This window comes from Calliphora vicina, chromosome 2, assembly GCF_958450345.1.
Source record: "Calliphora vicina chromosome 2, idCalVici1.1, whole genome shotgun sequence".
NCBI lineage: Eukaryota > Metazoa > Arthropoda > Insecta > Diptera > Calliphoridae > Calliphora > Calliphora vicina.
In genome coordinates this window covers 12,639,350-12,665,188 of record NC_088781.1, presented here as the reverse complement: position 1 = coordinate 12,665,188, position 25,839 = coordinate 12,639,350, and the positions used below count along the sequence as shown (strand labels likewise).

The window sequence follows — 25,839 nt, the reverse complement described above, 5'->3', positions numbered from 1 at the left end:
TTTGAACGCAATAAAAGAAAATCTTTTTTGCACCGAATCATTACTTTGAGATGCAAGTGGTTCCATTACGATAACCAGAAGCGTAACAGACCGTTCGTGAAGCCCGCCCAACCAGTCGAATCGTCCTATCTATTATAAGCTGCTGATATCTGGCTATCACAGGGAACCTGTTCCGATGCATATATGGCTATAGTAATTTGGACCTACAATGGGGGAAAATCGGAAAAATATTTTTTAACTCGAACACTTTTTCACCAAAAAAATTTTTTTTTCACCAATAAATTGAAAAAAATATTTTTTAAAAAAATTAACAAAAAAAAATAATTTTGTTTACCTAAAAATATTTAAATTTTGTATTTTAAATTATAATTTGGTGAAGGCTCTATAAGATTCGGCTCAGCCGAATATAGTTCTCTTACTGGTTAGTTTTAAAAGTATGTCGAATTAGATCTAACGGGAAGCTTCACAAGGCTCTGGAATGTAACAAGCATATATAAAAGAGCTTAAGAAAATACTTATTTATATAGAAGATTTTAAGATTTTAAGCGGAAATGTGCATTACAAATGCAATAAATGGCTCAACAATATATTTATCAACACAAAATACAAACAAAATAAAATGGTACGTTCACAATTTGTAAAACATTGTGCTTATTTTTAATAAAATTTTCCAGAGCTCTACATTTTATCAAGATAATTTTTAATGGATTTCAGTTAAAGAAAATTTAAAAGTATTGAATCATTCCTTTAGAAATTAATTCTTTAAATGAAATTAAGTCCCAAAATAATTACGTGTGAAGTACAACGAATTTAAAGAATAATAAAGATAATAAATAAGACTTAAGATTCTTTTGTATTTTTTGATAAAAGTTAAATATGAAAATCGATATTCATTCAAGCACTTTCGATTGCTATTGTAAGAAATTTCAATAATGATATTTAACGTAGAGTTAAAAATAAAACCACGATTTCGGGTTTAAAATAATGTTAAAACTTGGACTATAGGCGATTACGAAACTCTAATTTAACGCAATTCAGCTACATTAAAATTGCTACATGTTGTAAAATATACAATTTATTTAATTAAAACATTATTTATTTAAATTTCTAATATCTCAATTAGCTATTTTATTATGAAATCATATTATTTATTTGTCATTTTAGGAACAAGTAATTAATAATGAAATTTTCTATAATTGTAACTAAAAATGTTGTACCATTTGAGCAAAAGGATATGCTATAGTATTTGATATACATACATACATATTTGAAAGACAGGAAGGAAAAAAGAAAAGAAATAAAATAATTTTATAAATGGTTACACTTAAGAGCTAGAAATTAAAAAATATATATGTATGTAGGTATAATTGTATGTGTGTAATGTTTATATAAAATATTTAAATAACAGTAATAATAACAATATTTAAACAATAAGATAAAAAATAATTAATAAATTAGACTCCATATGCGGTAGAAATCCATTTCAAAAGATCACTAACTAAATCTTGACTGGATAGGCGGAAATCGGCAAATGTTTGAATTTCGGGATCTGTGGAAACTCTGAATGATTTGCCCAAACCTTGGAGTTTCTAAAAAAAAAAATAATAAATACAAATTATGGTAATGATTTGTAATTTCATTATAATATTAAATAAAAAATACTTACTTTCATGGCATCTTCATCGGTGGTGTCATCACCAGCAAATACAACTTTAATTTCATCAGCCCAGTTATCGCCAAATGTGTGCTTCAATATAAACATGGCGGCTTCACCTTTGTTCCAGTTTACTGGAGGCTTAGCTTCAATAGCTTCATGAGCTTGATTGGCTCTGAAACCATACGATTCAATAATTTTAATGGCCACTTGTTTCTGGGATTCCTTAATATCCATAGGCGTATCACGATAGTGGTATGTTAAAGATACTTTCTTATCCTCCACCCAAGCCTTGTTTTTCTCAACATTTTCCTTCAATTCCTTAACAAGTTTGGCATAGTTCTCTTGGACTTCAGTAGGCAGTTTGTAATCGTGTCTGCTGCCATCGGCACTCTCAATTTCAATACCATGATTGCCGCCATACATTATACCATTAATGCCCACTCTAGTTTGTACATCGCGCAAGCCTCTGCCGGAAATAACGGCCAGGAAAATTTTTGGATGTTTAGCGATTTTATTTAAGATTACTTCGGTGGCTACGGGCATAACAGTTTTGTTGGGATTGTCAGCGATGGGTGCTAATGTGCCATCATAATCGAAAAGGACGGCCAGGGTTTTGTTTGGATTCAAAAAACTGTTAACGAAAATATTGAGGTTATTTTTAAGTGTTTTTAATTTGTTATTGGATTTTAATACCTTTAATGATTAGGATGATTTTAATGAAATGATTGATTGATGGAGCTGTTATAATGCATCTTAATCTTATCACACACAAGCTTACAAACCAAAATATTATTCATTGTAATCTGTTACCCTAATCTCTCACTTTTATTACTTTAAAAACCACTGTTATGTAGCCATAACAGGGAAAAAGTGTTAAGTGCATTGTTTGATTTTTTTTAATTCAAAATTGTTTTTGCTATAAAATTTAACGGCACCAGGTACCAGTGAACCTATATACCTCAGCAGATTATATAAACGTTCCTAATTAATTTGCATTCAAAAACTAAAATCTAATGTATACATATTGCTGTTGGAGGTCGGTCGATATTATTATTTTTTTTTTGTTTTTTTTTTTAGAATATTTTTATTCTGGAAACTGCAGTAGGTCATTAAATTTGATGAGATACTGTTAAACTATAAATTTATAATGTTATTAATTTCTAAATTTAACAAAAAAACAAACATAATATGTATGTTTTTATTGCATTTCACAAATAAACCATAAAATATAAAAATAAGTGTTTTAATGTTTTTTTTTTAGAATTTAACAAAACAATAGTATATAAATAACACTGTCAAACCTAAAATCGTATGACAAAAAACCAGACAAATATTTATTTAAAACAGGAACATTACCTATACTAGAAGATCGAATTAATACAAATTGAAATTTTTAGTAGTTTAAGGGATTTTTTTTACATCAGAGCTTTGAATTTATTATTTCTTTTTGAGCAAACTTCACTTCGAAATTAATAAATGTTTCCATAAATCTACTCCCAATATTTAATTCATTTAAAGGCTTTTATTTAAATATAATTCATTCACGGTTGAATTAATTCATAATAGATGCAATTCATAATAAAATTCATTCATAAGATGATTCATTCAACCTTTGAATGTTTACATTTTTGTTAATTCAAATCTAATACAAATTGAATTAAACAATTTATTATTCATTAAGTTTTGTCATTTACAAAATGAATTGAACAAAATTTACTTAAGCCTTTTTGTAATAGATTTGAATTGAAAAAACACTGAATCATTCAATATATTTTTAAAGCTATTTTGTAATGAATTTGAATTCAAGAAAACTTTTATGATTAAATAATGAATTAATTCTATAAAGAATGAATTCTCAAAGGAATGAATTCAATACATTTGGAGTAAACTAGAATTAAGCCTTTGAGTTAATTCATAATGAATTCATTAACGGAATGGTTAAGAGATACAATTTATTTTAATTTCAAAAATGAATTAAGAATTAATACTTTCGAATACTTTGGTTTCTGATTACTAAAATTAAAATAACTTAGTCGGACCTGATTTTTTATTATTTCCCGGGAATGGAAAAAGAACCTTAATTTTAACTCGTAATAGTTCTGTTGCGAATAAAATTACGAATTTTGTCAGTTCCAACTTATTCGGACTTAAGTATTAAAACTTTTAATAACAAAAGTACATATAATATTTAATTATGACCGATTACATATATGAAACATTTTACTTGATTTTGGCTTAATTTTATAATAAACAATTCTTGGGTAATTGGAGCCTCGAATTAGACCAATAAGCACCAAAGCCCCAAAAATTCAAGCACTTGATAATATCGTTGGGATTTGATTTGAATGCAAATGTAATTATGTTTTAAACATGAAAAAATAAATATTTTTCAAACAAGACTTGAATTTATGTTTTCTTTTTAATGTAGCATTTTTACTGGAATTCAAGTTGAAAGCAAGTTCGTATAATTCAAGCCTTGAATTATAGTCGAGTAATTGAATTACAGTTGTATTACAATTTATTTCAATAGCATTCTCCAGTAAAAAGGAAACATAAATTCAAATCTTATGTTTTTTGTTTGAAAAATATTTCTTTTTCCAAATATTTTTCAAGTTAAAAACATAACATTTGCATTTAAATCAAATTCCAATACAAAATTTTCAAGTGCTTGAATTTTTAGGACTTTGGTGCATATTGGGATAATTTGAATTCATTTAGCTTTTTTCAAAGCCTTTAATTTTAAAGGAATTAATTCATTATCGAATTAATTTATAAGGGAACTGATTCAATCTTTGAATTTAAATCTATGATTTAATACATTTTAATTCAGAATTAAAAAAATATCAGCAATTCAATCAATAAAACCATTCACAATAAATGAAATTCAGTTTTGTATGGATTCATAATGAAATAAAGTTGAATTTTTGTTAATTCGAATCTAATCCAAATTGAATGAAAATTAAATTTTGTTGTTCTTTTTAATAATTTAAAAAATAAATTGAAGCAATTTTTGTAAAGAATTGAATAAATTTTATAAAACTATTTTGCAATGAATTTGAATTAAAGAAAACATGAGTGATTCAATAATGAATTGATTCTATCTATATTGAATTCTCAAATAAAGAATTAAGCCTATGAATTAGTTCGTAATGAATTACTTAAGGGAATAATTAAGAGATGTAATTCAATTTAATTTCGAAAATAGAATTGAGATTTAATTCTTTCAAACCTTTGATTCAAATATAATCCAAATGAATTACAATATTTTTTTAATAATGGATTTGGATTTATGTTTTAATATCTTAAAATATAAATGAAGAAAGATTTTCTAAAGTTAATTTTTGTCATGATAAACGTCAAAATGGTTGATAATTATTTGTCAAATATAGACAGGAATTAATAGATGTGAATTGAAGAAAAATTTAACGATTCAATAAATTGTATTAAAATAATTTATAATGTATTTGATTTAAAAGAAAATTTAATGATTCAATAAGGAATGAGTAATAAATGTAATGAATTTTAAGAATCAAAAAGTTTATTCCGTAAACCATTTTCAAAACAAATAATAATGAAGCTTCTTTCAAAGGCTTTAATTTGAATAGAATTTATTCATTTAAATTAAATAATTCACAATGAAATTAATACAATATTTGAATGATCTAATTATGAGGTTAATTCAAATCTAAAAAAAAATTAATTAAATTATTTTGTTCTTCATTGCATTTGTAAATATTCTTACAATATAAATGAAGAAACATTTTCAAAAACTAATTTGTAATAGATTTGAACTGAAGTAAAATTAAATTTTATTCAGCAAATTTAAAATGGATTTGAATTAAAGAAAAAATTAATTCAATAAGGAATTAATAATATAAAGAATTAATTCTCACTGAAATGAATTCAATTAAAAAAATTAATAATTCAATATCTTGTATTAAGCTAATTTATAAAGAATTTGTTTGAAATAAGGAATTAATAATATAATGAAAAGATTCTCAAAAGAATGAATTCAATAACGAATCTTTGATTGTAATGAATTGTAAACCAATTTGAAAATTGTATAAATTTAGTTCATTAATGTTGGGCTAATTATGACTGACTACCGAAAAACCTTTAATTTTATACTTTATATGTCTGGTTCAATGACATACATATGACATCTGTTCGAAAAAAGGGGCAGATAAAGATGTTGTTCTTGTTTTTAATTAAGAAAATAAATATATCTAATGTTAATGTTAATAAAAATTTAAAATTTTCAGTTTGAAATGTGTTTATGTATTTTCAAACGACCCAAATAATAAATTGTTTTCAAAATCAGCCCATCACTGACCACTACACATAGTGATAAGGCAATTTTTTTTATTTTTTTTGGCTTATACGCAAACATACTATGATAAAAAACAACAATAATTTATAAAATATCTAATAAATTATTGGCATGACACAGTAAAATTCTTTGCAGGTATAAAATACAAAATGGCCAATGTGGAAAATGACCTGATTTTCAATTTAAAATTTAGGTTATAAAAATTATATAGAATTTATATTGTACAATATTTTCTAAACGAGGAAACGCAAAAAGATAAAAATACACGTGTCAGATTAGTGTTGTTTAAGTTTGCAAAAAATGTTAAAAGAAAATAATTCACTACTTTATGCAATAACAATTTACAACAATCAATTAATGTAAATATTTACATTTGCTTTAGTTTTTTTTCTACTAAGACTTCTTATCAATTTAAAATTTCTAACATTATCACTGTCAAGCTTATTTCAAACAACGTAATAATGAACAATGAAATAATGATTCACGTAAGATTTAATTACAGCAATTACAATAATTTAAATTTAATTAAAACTTACCCGGGTAATTTCAATTCGAAATCCTCGAATTTGTTAATGACAGGTGCAACACGTTTCTCAGGCATTGTGCTTAAATTTCTATTTATTAATAATGCAGTATGGTTGAAGGTATTTTCTTTCAAAAGAGATCCTTGTACTAAAGATGAGGTAGATCTTTGCGATAGAACCAAATTGGACCAGAGCGGCAGCAACAACAGTGATGATACTACACGTTTATTCACTATTCACCACAAATAATTTAACAATCAATCATACAACGATTGATCGAGTTTAAGGAATAAAAATAAAAAAAAAGTTGATATAAATTGATTAGTCCTGTGGTTAGTATGTAGACTTAGATCTATGTATCTATCTATTTAGTCTTAAGAGAAGATATACAAGCGGACGACTACACTCTCTAGGTGTTTTACTTGTTGCTTTTAAAACTGAAATGCTGCTCGATCGTTGGATTTTTTTATATTGAAACACAGATCGTCGTCTGTCTGTCAACCAGAACTACTAAAGCGAATCACACTCAAATCACAAACAAAACAAAAACAGTCAGTCGAATTATATAGTAGAATGGGCGACGTTAACAGATAACAAGAGTTCTAAATCAACACTCACCACCACCAGCACACAAAATTGGACAACAACAATAAAAATTTAACAAATTATTCTATTCTATAGCAAGAATAACGCCAATGCGAATAAAAAGTATCGCGAACACTACATGGAATAGAACCAAATGGATGGACACACAAATTTCTGGCAGGCACTTCATTTTTACAAGAGCAAAATCCATAAATACAATACACATATAGAGTATATATACACATTAATTCATACATATATATATTTATTCGAACACATACATACATATTTATAGAGCGGTACACACTCTGAAACAATGAAATACGTCAATAACAAACAAGTGCTTTAAGGAAAACAACGAAATGTTCCGTTCAGTTCAGTGATCAGTTCAATTAATTGTTTTAACATGGTCTTTGGTCTCTTACTGATCTAACAATATTTTGAATTTCATTAATCATATTTCTTACTGATCAACTGATCAGCATGCCAAGCATGTTCTCCAGAAAACGAGTATAGAAACACACCCCCTTCCCCCACAAAAAAAAACAAAAAAAAAACGTAAACAAAATAGTATTAATTAAATTTAAATTTAGTTAGGGATCGCAAGTACATAAATACATAATAATACATAAATACATATCGATCGATCGATCGTATCATCGTACATGTTTGTTTTTGTTAATTTTCAAGCTCAAGGTTGGCGAGAAAAACTGATTTGAATAAAAAGGGAACACATATGTACTGAAGAATCAGATGGCTGACTGGCAATGTGGCCACCATATAGCAAGAGGCGCGCGTTCTATTGACACCTTCTGTTATACATAATTTAAAAAATAAATAAATACATATTATGAATACATACATTTAGTGGGTATATATTTATTTAAAATTATTTATAGTATGTTAATGTCTGAATATATAAATATATATTTTATATATTGTTGACAACAGAAACTAAATTCTACCTCAAATCTATCTATCTATTCACATCACGTTGGAATATAAGTATAATATTAATATTATTAACTTGAGATAAAGTCATAAAAACAATAACAAATAGACAGAGTTTGGAATATTCTGTTCTAATAAAATAAATTTTAAAAAATTTTAAGTGCTGCAAACGCCTTGGCGCGACTTGGTGTAATACAAAATAATAAAAGGACGGTCATATTCTGGAAGGAATTTTTTCATTTTAAAACTTACTTTTGGTTTTAATCTTCAAAAATTTTTTAAATTCTTTTATTGAAAAAAAGGAAACAATTACAAATCTTTTAAAATAAATAAAATTTGGTCCAGTTGGCATTAATCGAGTTACAATAGGTGAACCAGCTAACACTTGTTATACAGTTTAATTAATAAATAGTTAATTAAAAAATTGCCATATACCTTTGTCTTAACGGTGTAAACAAAATGTTTAAAGACTCAAAGCGAAAATAATATAAACATCGGAGGTTTGTTTATGTTTAGAAGTTATTTTTAGAGCATAACATCTTGATTTATGTACAAATTGTCGTATGATTAATATCTTTTGAGTCATAGTGCGATCACCTCGCGATCAGGTGTAAGGGGTTTCCTTTTTTATCGTCTAAAATGTCTAACAACAAAAAATAGCAAATGGTACAATTAAATATGGAGGAGTATTGGATGTAGAACAAATATACTCTCTGTTTATATGTCAGTTTGGTTACGGAAAATTATTGGTTTTATGTGATGCCGGATGGTAAAATTCAATCATTTGGTAAAAATGTTATTGAACAAAATATGTTAATTTTTTAAATGCAAAAATAAAAGAATCAAAAAATCTTGTTTATCTTGCAATCCAATTAATTCAAAAACGTAATGAAATATTTATCAAATGTCTTAATAGACTAAATACGTTAAAACATATGGCAATGTTTAAAATCTTAATTGCAAATAGTGTCGTTAATCAGGAACTGTTTACGTGAGTTAGCTATTCGCAAATAAAAAAAAAATTCACTGTTTATGCGGCAATTTTTTCAAATTGCAATATTTTTATTTGCGAATAAGCAGCCGTGCGTATAAACGTAGTAATATTCGGCTGAGTTAAATCTTATATACAGAAAGATTTGAAAATTGTATTTCAACCAATAGACCTACAGATTAGATCAGGGGTTGTCGCATGCTTTGGCTTCAAATTGAAAGAGGGAAATTCAAATTAATATTGATAAAATAGAAATTGCTATTCAGAAATGCTAGTTAATGTTGAGAATAACAAATTAAAATTTATAAATCCAAATTAATATAGAGAAATAAATAATTGAAATTTATAAATCGAATTATTGTTTTTGCTTCATAAGCTTTATTAGGAGAAATTTTAGATAATAAATATAAATAAGTCGATGACAATTGAGGAGCCGCAGAACAAAAGTTACTTTTTAGAAATTTTGGGAAATTTAATTTTTTCTAGAAGATTTCAACCCAAATACTACAAATATACCAAAAAATCAATTTGTAAAAAATTCGAAAAAGTACCTTTTGTTCTGCAGCTCCTTAATTGTATTAATAGCTTTGACACTTCAGAGACAACAAGCGGAATTCAATTAATTCAAATACAAATTTAGCATACCAGTTTCATTTCAATTATTTCTTTATGAAATATATCATCAGTTATTTCATCAACAGACAAAAAAAGAATTTCGAAGTAAATTATTTTGACAGATATTCAGAATAGAATCATGTGCTGTCAAAATACGAGTATTGATATAAACAAGTAAGAGAGCTTCTCCAAATAATACTTCAAAATAAAAATTTTAAATATTTTTAGGTAAACAAAATTTATTAATTTTTTCCAAAGTTGTTTTTTTTAATTTTTGGTAAAATAAATTTTTTCGAATTGTTTTTTTTAAATTTTTCTTTTAAATTTTAAAGTTTTTTTTTTTGCTTTTTAAATTTTTTTTTAATAAAAACTTTTGGTGAAAAAAATTCGGGTTAAAATTTGTTTTCCGATTTTGACCCATTGTAGGTCCAACTTACTATAGTCTTATATATGTCGTTGCAAAGGTCTTTGAAATATCTATCACTAGATATCCATATTGTCTATATTAATGACTTAGTAATCCAGATATAGGTCGAGGTTGTCCTGGTTTTTTCCTTATATCTCAGACATTTGTGTACCGATTTTCTCGATTTAAATAGCAACCGAGCCGGAAGAATTCCGGAGATATTGATGTATGAATCGTGTATGTAAGTTACTTGGGGGCTTCGGAAAGTTGATGTCAACAGACAGACAGACGGACAGACATATAGACGGACATGGCTTAATCGACTCCGCTATCTATAAGTATCCAGAATATATATACTTTATAGGGTCGGAAAATTATATTGTGGAAATTACAAACGGAATGACAAAATTATATATAATTTGTTATGTGTAAATTTTCATTATCTAGCCATAACTCTTAATTCTGTTACCCACTGTTTATAGATCTCACCTTTACGTTTGGTTCTCTTGTAAAATTAAAATCTTGACCTAGGTTTTATAATAGTCATCTAATTTTGAAATATGTTCTGAATATAATAGTTCTGAACATTTTGCAATAAACGAAAATTTTATAACCAATCCATGACAAGAAAAAATACCTCTTCCGGTCATCATTATCAACGCCATACTTTTAGATGATGCACCAGCAACAGGGCTTGAAGTTTGTTGACTTAATTTTTCTGCAAAGAATTATTGTTGCTGTGCAAACATTTGCTGTATATTGGCGTTCCAAAATTTGTTTAATAGATTTATCCATTCCCATCCTCATTGCCAAATAATATGTTTTTTATAGAAAAATTATTAAATTTATTGAACACAATTTCTCAACTAACTATTAATCTAGAAAATTTTCAATACACAAATTCAAAGTTAAATTAATTATCTTTTGTAAAGTAAATATCAAATTATAGTCCTAGTTTATCATTTATAAAAACATTAATTATTGGGTTTGAGAGCTTACAGCAGCGGAAATGTTTATCTATATATATAAAAATTAAATGGTCCATGTATGTAATGGCATCACAAGAGAACGGCTGGAGCGATATTTAGATATTTTAGTTTCGATATTTTATTTGCAAATAAATAAGAACAGGCAGGTTTATGTGGGTTCGAGAAACTTGAAGAACTAACATTAGTAAATGCTACCGGGCGAAGCCGGGGCGGTCAACTAGTTTTTAATATAATTAACAATATATTTCAAAGTGATATTGTATATTTGTTGGGTTTTGGTGAAGTTTATTTTAGCTTATACGCTCTCTATGTTTTTTGGAATTTTTACACATTTTTCATCAATTTGATCTGGCAGCCCTGATTACAATTACCAAACAATTACAAAAACAATCAGACATTTCGTTTGTATTTTTGTAATTGTTAATCAGTTGTTGTAAAAATGCTAATAAACTTTTAACTGAATCTATCTCTCTCTATCAATGTTTGCTAGTTCAGAGCAGCATCAGATAGTGTAAAGGTGGTTTTAATGAATTCTGTTTACATAATTTCAGTTTTTTTTTTATAATTCTTTACAATTAATATTGAAATTTATAAAACATGACGCCGCGGCGTATCACTGTGTTTAAAATAAGAGTTGAACTTGAAAATTGAGCCAAGAACAAATTGTAACCAGTTGTTTCGAATTGAATAGATTTTTGATATTAAAGTGAGGTAGATATTAAAATACGGGTTTGAGAAAAATGCGGATGGATCAGAATTATTCCTATTTTCATTTTTTCACTATGGTTTAATATTGTTAAATCAGTTATTGCAACAATATTATATATTTTTATGGAAAATTCTGATACAATATGTTTGAATGAATCAGTATTTTTTTTTTTTTTTTTGGAAACTGATTTTAAGAAAAATTAATCCTTCAATATCTCAACGATTTTCAATTTGACTTAAAACATTAAGACAAAATTCTTTGTCTGTTTTCACTTCACTGTATTTTAACATTTCACTTTTAATATTAACAAAAAAAAACTAAAAATCACTTAAATCCTCATATTTGTTTTCATTCCGATCTCTGGACGGAACGTGTTTTTGCTGTCAATCTCATAAAATTCAAAATATATTAATGTAGTATACGTTTTTTTTGCGTAAACACCCCCTTCCATAGCTGAACCAATTTTGAAAAAAAAACATAAAAAATTGAATTCTATGTTGCTATAAAAAAGAGAATTTTTTTAATGACAATAATGGATTCATCAAAACAAAAAAACGACACACACGCGTTTGATTTATAAACCTTCAACGTTCAGAGACATTATATTTATTTTCGCGAGATAGAAAAATATGTTTTTTAGTTTAGCTTTTACAGTTACCTGATTTTTGTGCTTTTAATTTTGTTGATGTTTTTTGTTTACAAATAAGTATTTTAGGATTAATATTATTTTTGTTTTTTAATTAAACTTGGAAACACACACGCGGCGAAGCTGTTTAAAAAGTATTGAACAGTTTTGTATACAATCTCCAGCGCGTTTGGTGGCATGATACTAAACATGTTGACCTTATATAAAGACGTTTTTCCTCAGAATTCTGACCATTTACAAAGAATGCATACATATACATTTGTTTGATCATAATATAATAAATGTATGTACATATTTATTTAAATACTACCCAGCTAGCATTTTCCATTGTAGAAGACTCATCCGCGATCGAAGCGGGCGATTTAATTAATCGTCCGCGATGTCATATTCCGATCGCGAAAGTTCAGAGCAACGAAACTGTGTCAGATCTTGTAACAATATAACAAAATAATCGTGGAAGAGTATTGGAACGATCGCAAAGAAGATATTTAATGATTCTAAAATGCCTCAAAGTCTGCTACAAAATAAAATGGATGCTTGCTAAAATGCATAAACCACGATTCACTCAACCAACAATCGTCAATTATACCCCAACAATCGTCTGATCGTGTCGTGAAATGATCGCGCTCGTCAATCAATTTTCCAAATGCCAGCTGGGTAAATTCAAAAATACTAACATTTTCACAACATATTTACATGTGTACGTACAATTGTTCAAGAATATTGACCGGAACAAAGAACGAGACAATGAATGACAAAGTCGGAAATAATGCAAATACTCATACACTAAACATGTAAATACATACATATGTATGAATGTTTGTATATTTAAGAGGACAAAAACAAAAATTACATTCTCATTTTCATTAAATCACTTTGCAATCCATACAAAAAACGCATTTTCCATCATTTTGAAAATTTTAGTTCTATGATTAACCGTTTATATTATTAGGTGTATGACCTAAAAATGCGGGATTTACAACAGATCGTGTATCTTTTGATTGAGGTTTTTGTTTTTAATAACTTAAATGTCACTTTGAAGGATACATATCTGTCAATCATTCTCAATTCTCACTTAGTTATTGATTATTATAGGGTAAATAACAAAGTATTTTTTTTATTCGAAAATGTCGAATTTTGTACCAACGAATCGTCATATGCTGGAAGTTTTGTTTTGCTTCTTTAATTTGAAAAAAGAGCAGCTGAAGGACACCGATTGCTCACCAAAGCTTATTAGAGAGGCAGTGGTAATTTTGACACGGAGGACAAATATCACTCAGACCACCCAAAAAACTTTGAAGTCCAAGAATTGGAGGCATTACTCCAAGACAAGTTTTGTCAAACTCAACAAGAGCTTGGAAAATCATTGGCAGCTACTCGAGCAGCAATTTCAAAACGTTTGCGAGCAGCAAGATTCATCCAAAAACAGAGAAATTGGGTACCATACCAATTGAAGCCGAGAGACCTTGAAAGACGATTTTGAATATTCGAAATGATGCTTGAACGCTATAAAAGAAAATCATTTTTGCACCGAACCATTACTTGCGATAACCCGAAGCGTAAGAGATCGTATGTGTAGTCCGACCAACCACCCGAATTGAGCATTGGCCGAAAAAAGTATTTAGAATGAAGTGGTTGGGAAGTTTTGCTTCACCCGCTTTATAGTCGAGATCTTGCCCCGTCCGACTACTATTTGTTTCGATCGATGCAAAACGCTCTCTCTGGGATACGCTTCACTTTGGAACAGAGTATCCGATATTGGCTTGATTTGTTCTTGGCCTCAAAAGATGAACAGTTCTTTTGGCTGGGAATCCATATGTAGCCAGAAAGATGGGAAAAGGTCATAGATAACAAAGTAAAATTTATTCCACATTCTTTTTTTCCTTTTTATACCTTTCATCTTCGTGCGAAGGATATAAGTATATAAGTTTGTCATTCCGTTTGTAATTTCCACAATATAATTTTCCGACCCTAGCGGAATCGATTAAGCCATGTCCGTCTGTCTCTTGAAATCAACTTTCCGAAGCACACAAATAACTTACATACACGATTCATACATCAATATCTCCGGAATTCTTCCGGCTCGGTTGCGAGAAAATCGGTCCACAAATGGCTGATCTGGATTAGTCATTAATATAGACAATATGGATAACTAATGATAGATATTTCAAAGACCTTATACGTATATAAGACCATAGTAAGTTGGACCTACAATGGGTCAAAATCGGAATATATTTTAAAATCGAAATATTTTTTAACCCGAATTTTTTTTTATCAAAAGTTATTTTTCCATAAAAATTAAAAAAATGAAAAAAACAAAAAAAAAATATTTTTAAATTTAAAAAAAAAAAATCGAAATTTTTTTTTATAAAAAAATGAAAAAACATTGGAAGAAAAATAAATTTTGTTTACTTAAAAATTTTATTTTTAAGTATAATTTGGTGAAGGGTATATAAGATTATAAGAATATAGCCTTCTTACTTGTTTATATTAAAACTTTTTGATTTTGGGTGGAAATTTCCTTTTTCACCCCCTGGATGCGTTCACAGTAACATAATTCCAAAACTTATCAACGTCTTAAATAGTAGAACATGAAAATCGATACTATTTTTATAAATATCTCCAGGAAAAAAATAGGTGATTATACATAATACATATGTATGTTGACCCTTTTAACCTTAATGTTAAAAAATTTGTTAACAAATTTGCAAATAAATCCACTATCTATAATTCCCAGTTTAATGTGTTATTTTTTCACCTAGTTTCAGTTTACTATTGTGTCAACAAAATAATAATTATCATCATAAACATGTGTATTTATGTTAGTAAATATAAATAAATATGAATATTATTAATATACGAGTATTTCTAAGATGTTTTCAAAAATAAAGATTTGGATTTATAGTCTTAACATAAATATTTTGAAAACTATCTGCATGCATGATAAGAATAACAAACCAAATTGTTTTGTTTATTTATAAAAATTTTCAATTTAATTGTTTATTTTTAATGGTATGGAATTATATTTTTGAAAAAAAAAATTAAAATTAAGACAGCATGACGTCACAATTATCATTTAATTTCATCATGCATTCTACACATGCTTTGAGTACAATGGTACAAACATTTACGTTTTTCTCGTGAAAAACATTAATTATTTATTAAAGTTTGAGCTTGACCTTAACAAAAGATTTAAATATTAAGCAATAAAATCAATGCAGCAGTTAGTTACAGATATGTATTGTATAAATATACATATGTCTTGTAAATCTTTGAAAAACAGAAGATAAACAAAAAGACAAAAAAGAGTTCTTTGTTCTTGACTAAAATTAAACTTTTATTTATATTAAGATACTGTTCATTAAAATTTTATCTGGATAAACAAAGAAATGTTATTTTTTAGTTTCTTAAAAATTTTCTAATATTTGTTTTTTCAGAGGTTCGCCGGCTTGTCTGTTGAAGGCACAATAGGGCCTATAGGGAACAACCTAAAGGGGTTGTAGCCCCAAAAATATCCGAAAAATGTCCGACGTTCAAAACAATTAAAAGACAACAGCTCCTAACGGGGAGACCTAAATTTGGCACAAATATTGCACATAATGTGTCCAACAAACAAAATATGTTGAACAGGTTTTAAATCAATATAAAAACTTATATTAAAATATAGAGTGTATGACTTAAAAATTCGGGATTTACAACAGATGTCGTATCTTCTAAACGCGGTTTTTGTTGTTAATAACTTATATGTCATTTTGAAAGCAACATATCTGTCATATGAACAAAGTTTTAGCTTGCTTCGAAAATGTCGAATTTTTTGTCAACAAAACGTCATATGCGAGAAGTTTTGCTTTACTTCTTTAATTAGAAAAAAAGTGCTGCTAAAGCACACCGATTGCTCACCGAAGCTTATGTGTTCCATCGGTTTCAACGTGTGAGAGATGGTTTGTGCGATTCAGAAGTTGTGATTTTGACACGGAAGATAAAGATTGCCTAGGCCAGCCAAAAAAGTTTGAAGACCAAGAATTGGAGGCATTACTCCATGAAGATTGTCGACAAACTCATCAAAAGCTTGCAAAATCATTGGAAGCTACTCAATCTACAATTTCAAAACGTTTACAAGCAGCTGAATTCAACCAAAAGTAGGGAAATTAGGTACCATACGATATGAAGCTGAGAAGCCCTGAAAGTCGATTTTGTATGTGTGAAATGCTGCTTGAACGCTATAAAAGAAAATCAATTTTGCACCATTACTTGCGATGAAAAATGGATGCATTACGATAACCCGAAGCGTAAGAGATCGTATGTGAAGCCGGCTAACCAGCCGAATCGTCACCAAAGCCAAATAACCATGGTGCTAATGTAATACTCTGTATTTAGTGCTACCAAAAAGGTCATATTACATATGAAGCTGCTGAAATCTGGCCAGTCCATCACAGGGAACCTATACCGAATGCAACTGAAGAATTTGACGAAAAACGCCCAGGATATGCGGCCAGACATGAAACCGTAATATTCCATCATGACAAGGTTAGGCCACACGTTGCACTACATGGTAGACACTATTTAGAAAGAAGTGGTTGGGAAGTTTTCCCACACCTTGTCCCTTCCAACTACCATTCGTTTCGATCGATGCAGAACGCTCTCTGGGATACGCTTCACTTTGAAACAGAGTATCCAATATTGGCTTGATTCATTCTTGGCCTCAAAAGATGAGCAACTCTTTCGGCTCGGAATCCATATGTTGCCAGAAAGATGGGAAAAGTTCATAGCTAACGACATTTCACACGTGTTTCAAAATAAAATCTAAAAATTCGAAAAAAAAAAAAAAAATCCCAATATTTTTCTGAATTCTATTGGGATCTAAAGCGTTTTCAATAGAGAGTCAGACGGTTGGACATAGCTCGATCGTCTAACCCCCATTTTCTCAATATCTGGTTATTTTTTATCGTGACGATAAACTGACAGTTGTCATACAAAAAAAATGTTAATTGGAGGTTTATCGTTACGAAAAACGATAACCATATATTGAGAAAATGGGGGTAAGATTCTTATTAGGTCTCAGAAAAAAATCTGTAGTTACGTCCGTTTGAATTTAAGGTAACATATAATTTTGTGGGTCTGCGATGAATATTTCGATTTGTTACAAACAGAATGACAAAATCAATCAATCGGTCAACGTATATATCAAAACCTCTTGTTACATGTAGTATTAATCCACAATTAATCATAGGTTGAAATTTGTACAGTTTTGTAACAAAAAGTACAAAATATTAAATAAATTTTAAATTATCAATTTCAAAAAACTTAAATTTTTTACTACCTAAATGTTCAAAATAGTAAATCTTAATTAAATTTTCAAAATTAAATTGAAAATATGTTCTTAACAATTCCATTAAACCATTCAGCAGGAATTTATTCATTGTCTTAATTCCAATATACTTTAAATGTTTTGAATTCATTCGTTATTGAATAAATTCCTTATTGAATCATTCAAGTTTTCTTTAACTCAAATCTATTATAAAATAGCTTAATAAAATATGTTGAATGATTCAAATTTTGATCAATTCCAAATCTATTACAAAAAGTAAAATTTTTTCAATTAATTTTGTAAATGTTTGAAATCAAATATGCAATGATGAATAAATAGTTTAATTCAATTTGTATTATATTTAAATTAACAATAATTTAATCATTTAAAGGTTGAATGAATTCTGTTATGAAGTAATATATTTTAAAAATTTCAACCAGATTATTAGTTTCTTAGCTAGTAAGTTTTCGCAGTATAGTGTAAATAAGTTTTATTTACAGCAGATTAAGCAGAAGTAGATATCTGTTAATCTGCCGATTAAAATTGGACCAATTCAAATTATGTACTTAAGATGTTCACACATTATTTATGTATAAAATCTCAACAAATGTCACGTTAGAAATGAATGATCTTTATTTTAAAGATTAAATCAAATAAGTTTTTCACATATTGTATTTGTATCGTTATAACCCTCCATAAATAAATAAATATTTCAAAATGTTTGTTTACATTAAATTTTGGTTTTTGTCAACAATTTTCACTTTGAGAGGCGATTTTGAAAACATACACTTCGTGCATGCATATAAATATGTATAAACAATGTACAGCAAATGTACATTTCCTGCAATATTTGTTGTTTATGTGATGATGTATTTGTTAATACAAATATTTATAAACACACTTTGTAAAATAACCAAATATTTATTGTTACTAAAATCAATAATTATTGAACTATTTTCGTACTCCACATTTTATTTTCTATACACTTGAAATATTGATAATTTTAGAAAAATGATAATGGTTTGTTGCATTTTAATAGAATTTTAGCTAGAAAGCTTTTTCAAATAGATAAGAGCTTTTTCGGTAAATTACTATACAAATCGTATCTGTTAGATAGATTATTTCAAGTAAAATAACCAAAGTGCAAATTCAAATCTAGACAAAAAAAATATTTTATAATAAATAGCAGCGATCGATCGCTGATGACACTGCTGATGACACGGAGATTATAATATAAGCTTGCATAATGCATTAAATAAATATTGTTATTTCAGTGAATTAATTTCTCAAACAAATTAATATTATTACGAAATTCTAAGTATATTTGAAACACTTAAACTGGGCGAAGAATCAATCAGACTAGAGGGAAGCACTAAGGGGTGCTTATTTTTCCCAAATATTCTCTGTTGATCACAAAATGTGCAAAATCGGATCAAGAAAAAAGATATAAAATTAACCAAATCGGGGAACCAGATAGCTAAATGTTTTGTATACAACATTCATAGAATTTTTCACGTAAAAAATATATTTTTTGCTTCAATTTGATATTATAACTCCGAAACTACTTAGCTGATTAAAACGCAATATATAAACAGATTCAAGGTTATGTAAATTTGAACTTTTATAAGTTTACTTCAATAATATCGGACTAACCCTTTTTGAATTATCATAAATTATGTGGAGAAACATCTAAAAAAAATCACAATTTTAGAAAAAAAAAATTTTAAAAAAATCTATAAATAGAATTGAAAAATTTTACCATTTTTGTGAGGTAACCATGATACATCAAATATATATAGTGATTAGTGAAGCCTTTTTTTCCTGTTGACCTGTGTAATCACTCAGTAACCAATTGTCGTAGTAGTAGGTACTAAATTTTAGATGATAAATTTGCAATTTTTAAATTTAATTAGAAAGTTGTGATTGACTCAACTTTTTCATGACAATGTCCATAAAAGAACAGAAAAAAACTTAAAAATTATTGTTTGAAAAAAAAATATTAAATAAATGTCTGTGCGTGTTTCTGAATCACGCCATAAGTTTTTCGAAATGAAAAAACAGAGAGACCATACAAAAAAAAACTATTTTTAATTTTAAATTTAGGGTCAACAAACTTTCCACTCGGAGATTTATGGCCATTTTAAAACTGAGAAACTAAAAAATTTCCTAACGACCTAATAAGAGTTTTTCGTTAATTTTATTTCTGTTCTCACAGTTTATAATTTACAGATTTCAACTAATCAACATTTGAGGCACTAGACTTTGTCAATTTATAATAAATAGAAATAAACTGTATTAGTAAAACTCTACATGGCTATAGAAGGTAATTAAATTCGGCCCCTAAATACCTAATTCTCTTTTGGATCTGATTTGAATGATTCGTTCCTCCAAAATGCCAAAAAAAAATCGTTGTTTTATTACGGTAAACATGGGTAGTTGCTCTTAAATACCCACTACTCATGTTTCCCGTAATAAATTAGAAACTATTTTTTTGGTAATTTTCGAGGAACCCATTTTTCTTTGTACCAAGCCACTACTCATGTTTCCCGTAATAAATCAGCAACGATTTTTTTTTGGCCATTTTGGATTTACCTTCATATAGCTGGATTCCAACTAGTATTTTTTTTTAATTAACTTAAATTTTTCTTGTATTTCTTAGGTTTTAAGTTTTTTGCTTTTATTTCCATTTGCATTAATATTACTTATAATTGTATATTTTTTCTTTCCGATTTTCTTAGATCCCATAAACCACCCTAATTTTCGACTCTGAGTTGAAAATACCCAGTAATTTGGTATTTTTACTTCCGGGTTTTTTTTTTATTCTCAATATCGACGATATCTTGTCTAAATTGTGGCGCAAACTTGTCAGAGTTGTGCAAACGAATTTCCATACAATTTTTGACAGTTCATTTTGCGATAGTGTAGTTTGCTAGGCATTTAAGCATTTACATGAGGATCCTCAAGAGTGACTGAACTTCAAACCAGCCGGTACAAATTAAATCTAAGTTTCTTTTATGTAATCTAAATATATATATATGAAATGGTCCATGTATCACGTAAGAACGGTTGGAGCGATTTGGCTGATTTTTTTTATTCGATTTTGAAATTTTTTTTGAGTCCAGTCGACTGTAATAAAAAATCTCCCTAAAGTATGCAGTACAAATTTAGATATTTTATTTGCAAATAAATAAGAACAAGCAGGTGTATGTGGGTTGGAGAAACTTGAAGAACTAATGGCGTTTTCTTTTCTGGCATAAATGATGCCTTTATTATTATTACACTTTTCTGTGTTCTTTGCTAAAACAAATGTAGTTCTTTTCAAATAATGTTGCCCTTAAACCCCGAAGATATGCTACATGTTTCACCCTCAATTTTATCAATGGGTTTGAAATGCAGCACTTTTTAAACAGCAAAATGTATAGTTTTACAACATTTAGAAGGTACATAAAAGAAAATTGCATAAATGGTAATTGTTTTTGTTCTATTGTGATCGTTAAAAATCTAAAACATTATGAGGGTATGGGTAACTTTTAATAAATGGTACAAAATGTGTTGGCAAGATTTTGTGTCAGAAAACAAAACGCCATAACATTAGTAAATGCTACCTGGCGAAACCGTAGCGGTCAACTAGTGATAAATAAATTTCATGTTTTAGTTTTCGAAAAATCTACGTTTATACTTATATTTTTTTCAATTTTGAAAACTGATTAGAAAATTTAATAGTTCGGAAAAGTTGATTGCCCTTAAGACATTTCGGTTAACTTTTTCGAGATTCTACTGTATTATATTTGTTCTAAACATTAAACACTATTTTTTGTTCCCTATTAAAGGTGCCACCCTACTGTACATGCATGTTGGAAATTAAATCATAACAAAAGTGTTATGATGTAATTTATCTATTTACTTTTATGAATTAATTTCAGTAACTTACTTAGGACTCCTTTTGAAATATTCGTCATTTTAATCAATTTAAGAGACATTTTTAATATTTATTATTTTGTATTTCTAACACTTTCAATATAATTATTTAAATAAATAACACTGTCTGTCTGTAGTTTTGGGAAACTAATCACAAAACAAAGCAAATTGTTTAAACACTGTCAAAATCATATGGCGCCAAACATGCCATATATTTATATTTTTGCAAAGCATTTTAAATAAGATAGAGCTACTCGTACCTCAGCTGATTTTTGTTTTTCATTTGTTGTATTACCAAAACGTCAAATAAGGAAATATACTACAATATACTATAAATACAATAAAAAAACATATTACCACTTTGATAGTTAGGTTTCACTTTCATAATCTTATTTAATACTCCTTTGTATGTTTATTTTTTGGAAAAAGCATCTTGTTTAGCAATTTATATACATGTACAATATATTAGGGTGGCCCAAGTGTATCTATTCGAAAAGTGTTAATGAAGGTCAAATAATTGAAGTGAATATTGTTGTTGTTTTCATTATTTGCTAGCAGAAACTCGTTCACAAATGCAAGTGATAGAAGTTTATATTTATTTTTAGTTATTAAATAAAGGTTCGAAAGAATTATTTCTTAATTAAAATTTTTAAATCATATTCCACTAAAGAATTCATTACGAATTAATTTATAGGCTTAATTCCCTAATACTTTAAATGTATTGAATTCGTTGCTTTGAGAATTCTTACTTTATATAATTAATTCCTTATTCATTACAAAATAGCTTAGTAAAACTTAATTCTGAACAGATCTTCGAATTAATTTATTCAATTTGAGCTTAATTCAAAAAATTCCTTAAAATATTTAAAATTTTTATTTTGAAGTATAATGTGGTGAAGGGTATATAAGATTCAATACATTTAAAGAACAAAGAATTCAAGTCTACGAATTAATTCCTAATGAATTCATTAACGGAATGGTTTGTGATGCAGTTTTTGTTTCCATCTGTCCAGGATCTGTAAAGGTCTGCTTCCTTTGAAATCTTCTTTACCACAGAGCTGTCTTGTATCTTTAGAACATGTTTGAGATAAACGATTCGGCTCTCGGTCGGCTAACGGCTTATTATAAAGTAAATGTAACGGATGAAATCCAAGGAGATGAATTCGTTGGCTCTATAAGTCCTCTCGGTCGGCTAACGACTAATTATGGGTAATGGATGCAATCCGAGGAGATAAATTCTTCTGCTCTCATCGGCTATCTATGACTTATTGACTAATACTAGCTAACGCGCAATCTGACGAGATAAATGATTCTGCTCGTGGTCTCCTAACGACTAATTATTGATAAATACAGGTTCTGGATACAATCCGAGAAGATAAATTCTTCAGTTCTCATTGGCTATGACTAAGAATGCGTACAATCCTACGAGATAAATGTCTCATCTAATTATGCTTTGTTATCCGGGAGCAAAGTATAAGTAGATCGGGACTTCGATTATAGCCTCCTTGTTCTCGTTTTTCTTAGATGTCTTATATTAACATTCACATAAACTATTTGGGAATTTTTAACAACAATATACTAGTATTTATATATTGATTATTATTTATATATTGATTATTATATTAGTATTGATTATTTTAAGTCGATGGATTGACTTTTGTACGTTACAGGATACAATTTATTTTGATTTCGAAAATAGAAATATGAATTAATTCTTTCGAATCTTTAATTCTGAATTAAAAGTTTAGTAAATTAAGCTTAAATTTAGTTAATTATGTACTTCGAAACTCCATTTGCAAGTAATTGAATGAACACACTATTTGAGATTAATTTCGATGTGTTTAAGTAAATTTAGTTTAGTTTTGATAGTTTTTAAAGGGTTTGCCAATAGGGACTTCCAAACGTTGATAGCGCCAACATTGTTGAAGCTATATCTGTCGCATTGGGTGCCATTTATTCAGTTTGTGTTGCCATATCGTCATGGACGGATATAGCGTTCAACAAGACTTGCAAATGATAAAATTGCTGTCACAAATTGGTGTCCTGTTCGGTCAAAGTTCCGCAAGTTCAGACAGATTTATGCACCACAGTCATGGAAAATTGGACATTTCAGATACGCGCCACCCAGTGAAGATAAATAATTTCACAATGTTATATTCCATACATAATGGCATCGATTTCAAATTTTTATTTAAATTTAAATATAGGAAGTGCTTAATGAAGGACCAGTTATATAAAATTGTATTTATTCTGATTCCAGTTAATGCACATTGAAACATGGTATGATTAATTAGGATTTTGTTTGATACTAAATATGTTTATTTCTAAGAATTTAGAATAGCAAAATATTGGAATCATTGAGAAATACACATAGAGCGGAGGCTAGGAAAAAACCCAAACTAAAGAATTCCTCAAAATAATCACTCATACGAGTTGTTGTTTTTGCTTTCACATATTTTGTTTACTAATACATTCTCACCACTTAGGCGTTTGACAACTGACTTAGGTCTATGACAGCAGAGTTTCCGATCTATGGGTATTTATCTATGATTGGAATTCTTCATTTTAAAACAAAGTTCAATGCATAGAAATTAAAGGAACCCTGAATTTACGTTTATTTTAAGATGAAAGGTTGTACACACACAATGGCGTGTCCTGTCAAAAATCATTAAACAAAAAATAGTCCTTAAGGAAACTGACACATTGTTGCTTATTGTCACCGTATGTACTACATATACACAATATAAACAATGAAGATAAACAACTCATACCTAGTTAATAAACAACATTTATTCAAGTGTAATAATTTCAATTTACATATGAGTATAAATATTTAAACACAGTTCACTTGTAATCCGGAAATAATAAAGAGAGCTTTTCATTTTAAAAATGAAATTACTTTGAAATTCTCGCTCTCAAAGAGTTGTGTACAAATTGAAAAGCAGTTTCGTATTTAGCATGAACAGTTTGGTTTTAGCTTGAATTTGAACCTAAAGTATCCTTAAGATTATGAATTTCTTGGTATTCATAATCGTTAATGGGAACGTGCATGTGTACAACTAAGGTTAAAATTATGTTCAATGAGTTAAGAATTGTGGTGCGGTGGTTTTAACTTGAATTATGCTACATCAAAGAATTATTTACTGAAATTTGTTTTATTGTATTTAAATGATTTAGTTAAGTTTTAGGTATATACAAATTAAAGATTTTAAAGTTAACCAGCTCGGTAAAGCTTAATTTTTGACAATTATGTATTTGATAAAACAATTTTCAATTTTTTATATGAAAATCATTCTAAAATTTTTTAAAAACTAAGTAATTTTCTTACAAAAATTTTAAAATTCTTTTCCTTTCATGTTTCTGATTTTTTTTTGGTAGTTTGCCATCGAAAGTGTAAAAATATTTGTCTGCGACTATATAATATGTAACAAATAATCTATAAACAGTTATGATGTCAAACGTCGAAACACCGTTTTTATACTGTAAATAAGAATATAGAAAAAGTACCAATAATTACCCCCTTTGTATATATGCTCTATTTGAGGATCCGCATACAAATTGATTTTTTTGGTATTTTTATATTCTAGAAAAAATCAATTTCCCAAAATTTTTAAATTTTGAAAAAAGTACCCTTTGTTCTGCGACTCCTCATTTCATGTTTCTGGGTACATTATTATAAAAGTGCAATTAGAAGAAAGAAAAAATACCATTAATTCTCCCTATGTTTAAGTTCAACTTCACTTCGATATACATCAGTTAACTTTTATGTTGATAAGTTTAATAATTAACAAGTAAGAGAGCTGTGCCGAATTTTATATACCCTTCACAAAAAATATAATTTTTTCCAGTTGTTTTTTCGAAATTGTTTTTTAAAATTATTTTAAAATTTTTTTTTTTTTAAATTTTAAAATTTTTTTTTTAAATTTAATAATTTTTTTTTAATTTAAAAATTTTTTTTTTTTTAGTTTTTAAATTTTTTTTTTAATATTTAGTGAAAAAAAATTTTTGTGAAAAAAAAAATTCGGGTTAAAAAATATTTTTTCCGATTTTGACCCATTGTAGGTCCAACTTACTATGGTCTTATATAAGTCGTTGCATAGGTCTTTGAAATATCTATCATTAGATATCCATATTGTCTATATTAATGATTTAGTAGTCCAGATATGGGTGAAAAATAGGTCAAAAATCGAGGTTGTCCTGGTTTTTTTCC

At 27.9% G+C, this 25,839-nt stretch overlaps 1 protein-coding gene across 3 annotated transcripts; it reads right to left on the bottom strand.

Annotated features, from left to right (window-relative positions):
• Window positions 1-1,091: 1,091 nt before the first annotated feature.
• Window positions 1,092-21,765, bottom strand: LOC135951395 (trehalose-phosphate phosphatase). Of its 3 annotated transcripts, none has more exons than XM_065501039.1 (4): window positions 21,643-21,765; window positions 6,524-6,743; window positions 1,667-2,288; window positions 1,092-1,589 (listed from the first exon to the last, which is right to left on the bottom strand). In XM_065501039.1, the coding sequence occupies exons 1-4, from the start codon at window positions 21,689-21,691 to the stop codon at window positions 1,455-1,457; spliced, it is 1,026 nt and encodes a 341-aa protein (XP_065357111.1). In that variant the 5' UTR covers window positions 21,692-21,765; the 3' UTR covers window positions 1,092-1,454. The 3 variants fall into 3 exon arrangements, with proteins under 3 accessions (XP_065357111.1, XP_065357113.1, XP_065357112.1); XM_065501041.1 differs by lacking the exon at window positions 21,643-21,765 and adding an exon at window positions 12,416-12,571; XM_065501040.1 differs by lacking the exon at window positions 21,643-21,765 and adding an exon at window positions 6,934-7,038.
• Between the last annotated feature and the right edge of the window lie 4,074 nt (window positions 21,766-25,839).

What these genes read in the sequence shown, in the direction of transcription:
- LOC135951395 (XM_065501039.1), bottom strand. Translation starts at nt 21,691, where the DNA reads ATGTCTCTTAAATTGATTAAAATGACGAATATTTCAAAAGGAGTCCTA. An exon ending in TATTTCAAAAGGAGTCCTAA is followed by an intron (nt 6,744 to 21,642) that starts GTAAGTTACTGA and finishes TGTGGTGAATAG; the next exon opens with TGAATAAACGTGTAGTATCA. An exon ending in CCGATGAAGATGCCATGAAA is followed by an intron (nt 1,590 to 1,666) that starts GTAAGTATTTTT and finishes TTTTTTTTTTAG; the next exon opens with AAACTCCAAGGTTTGGGCAA.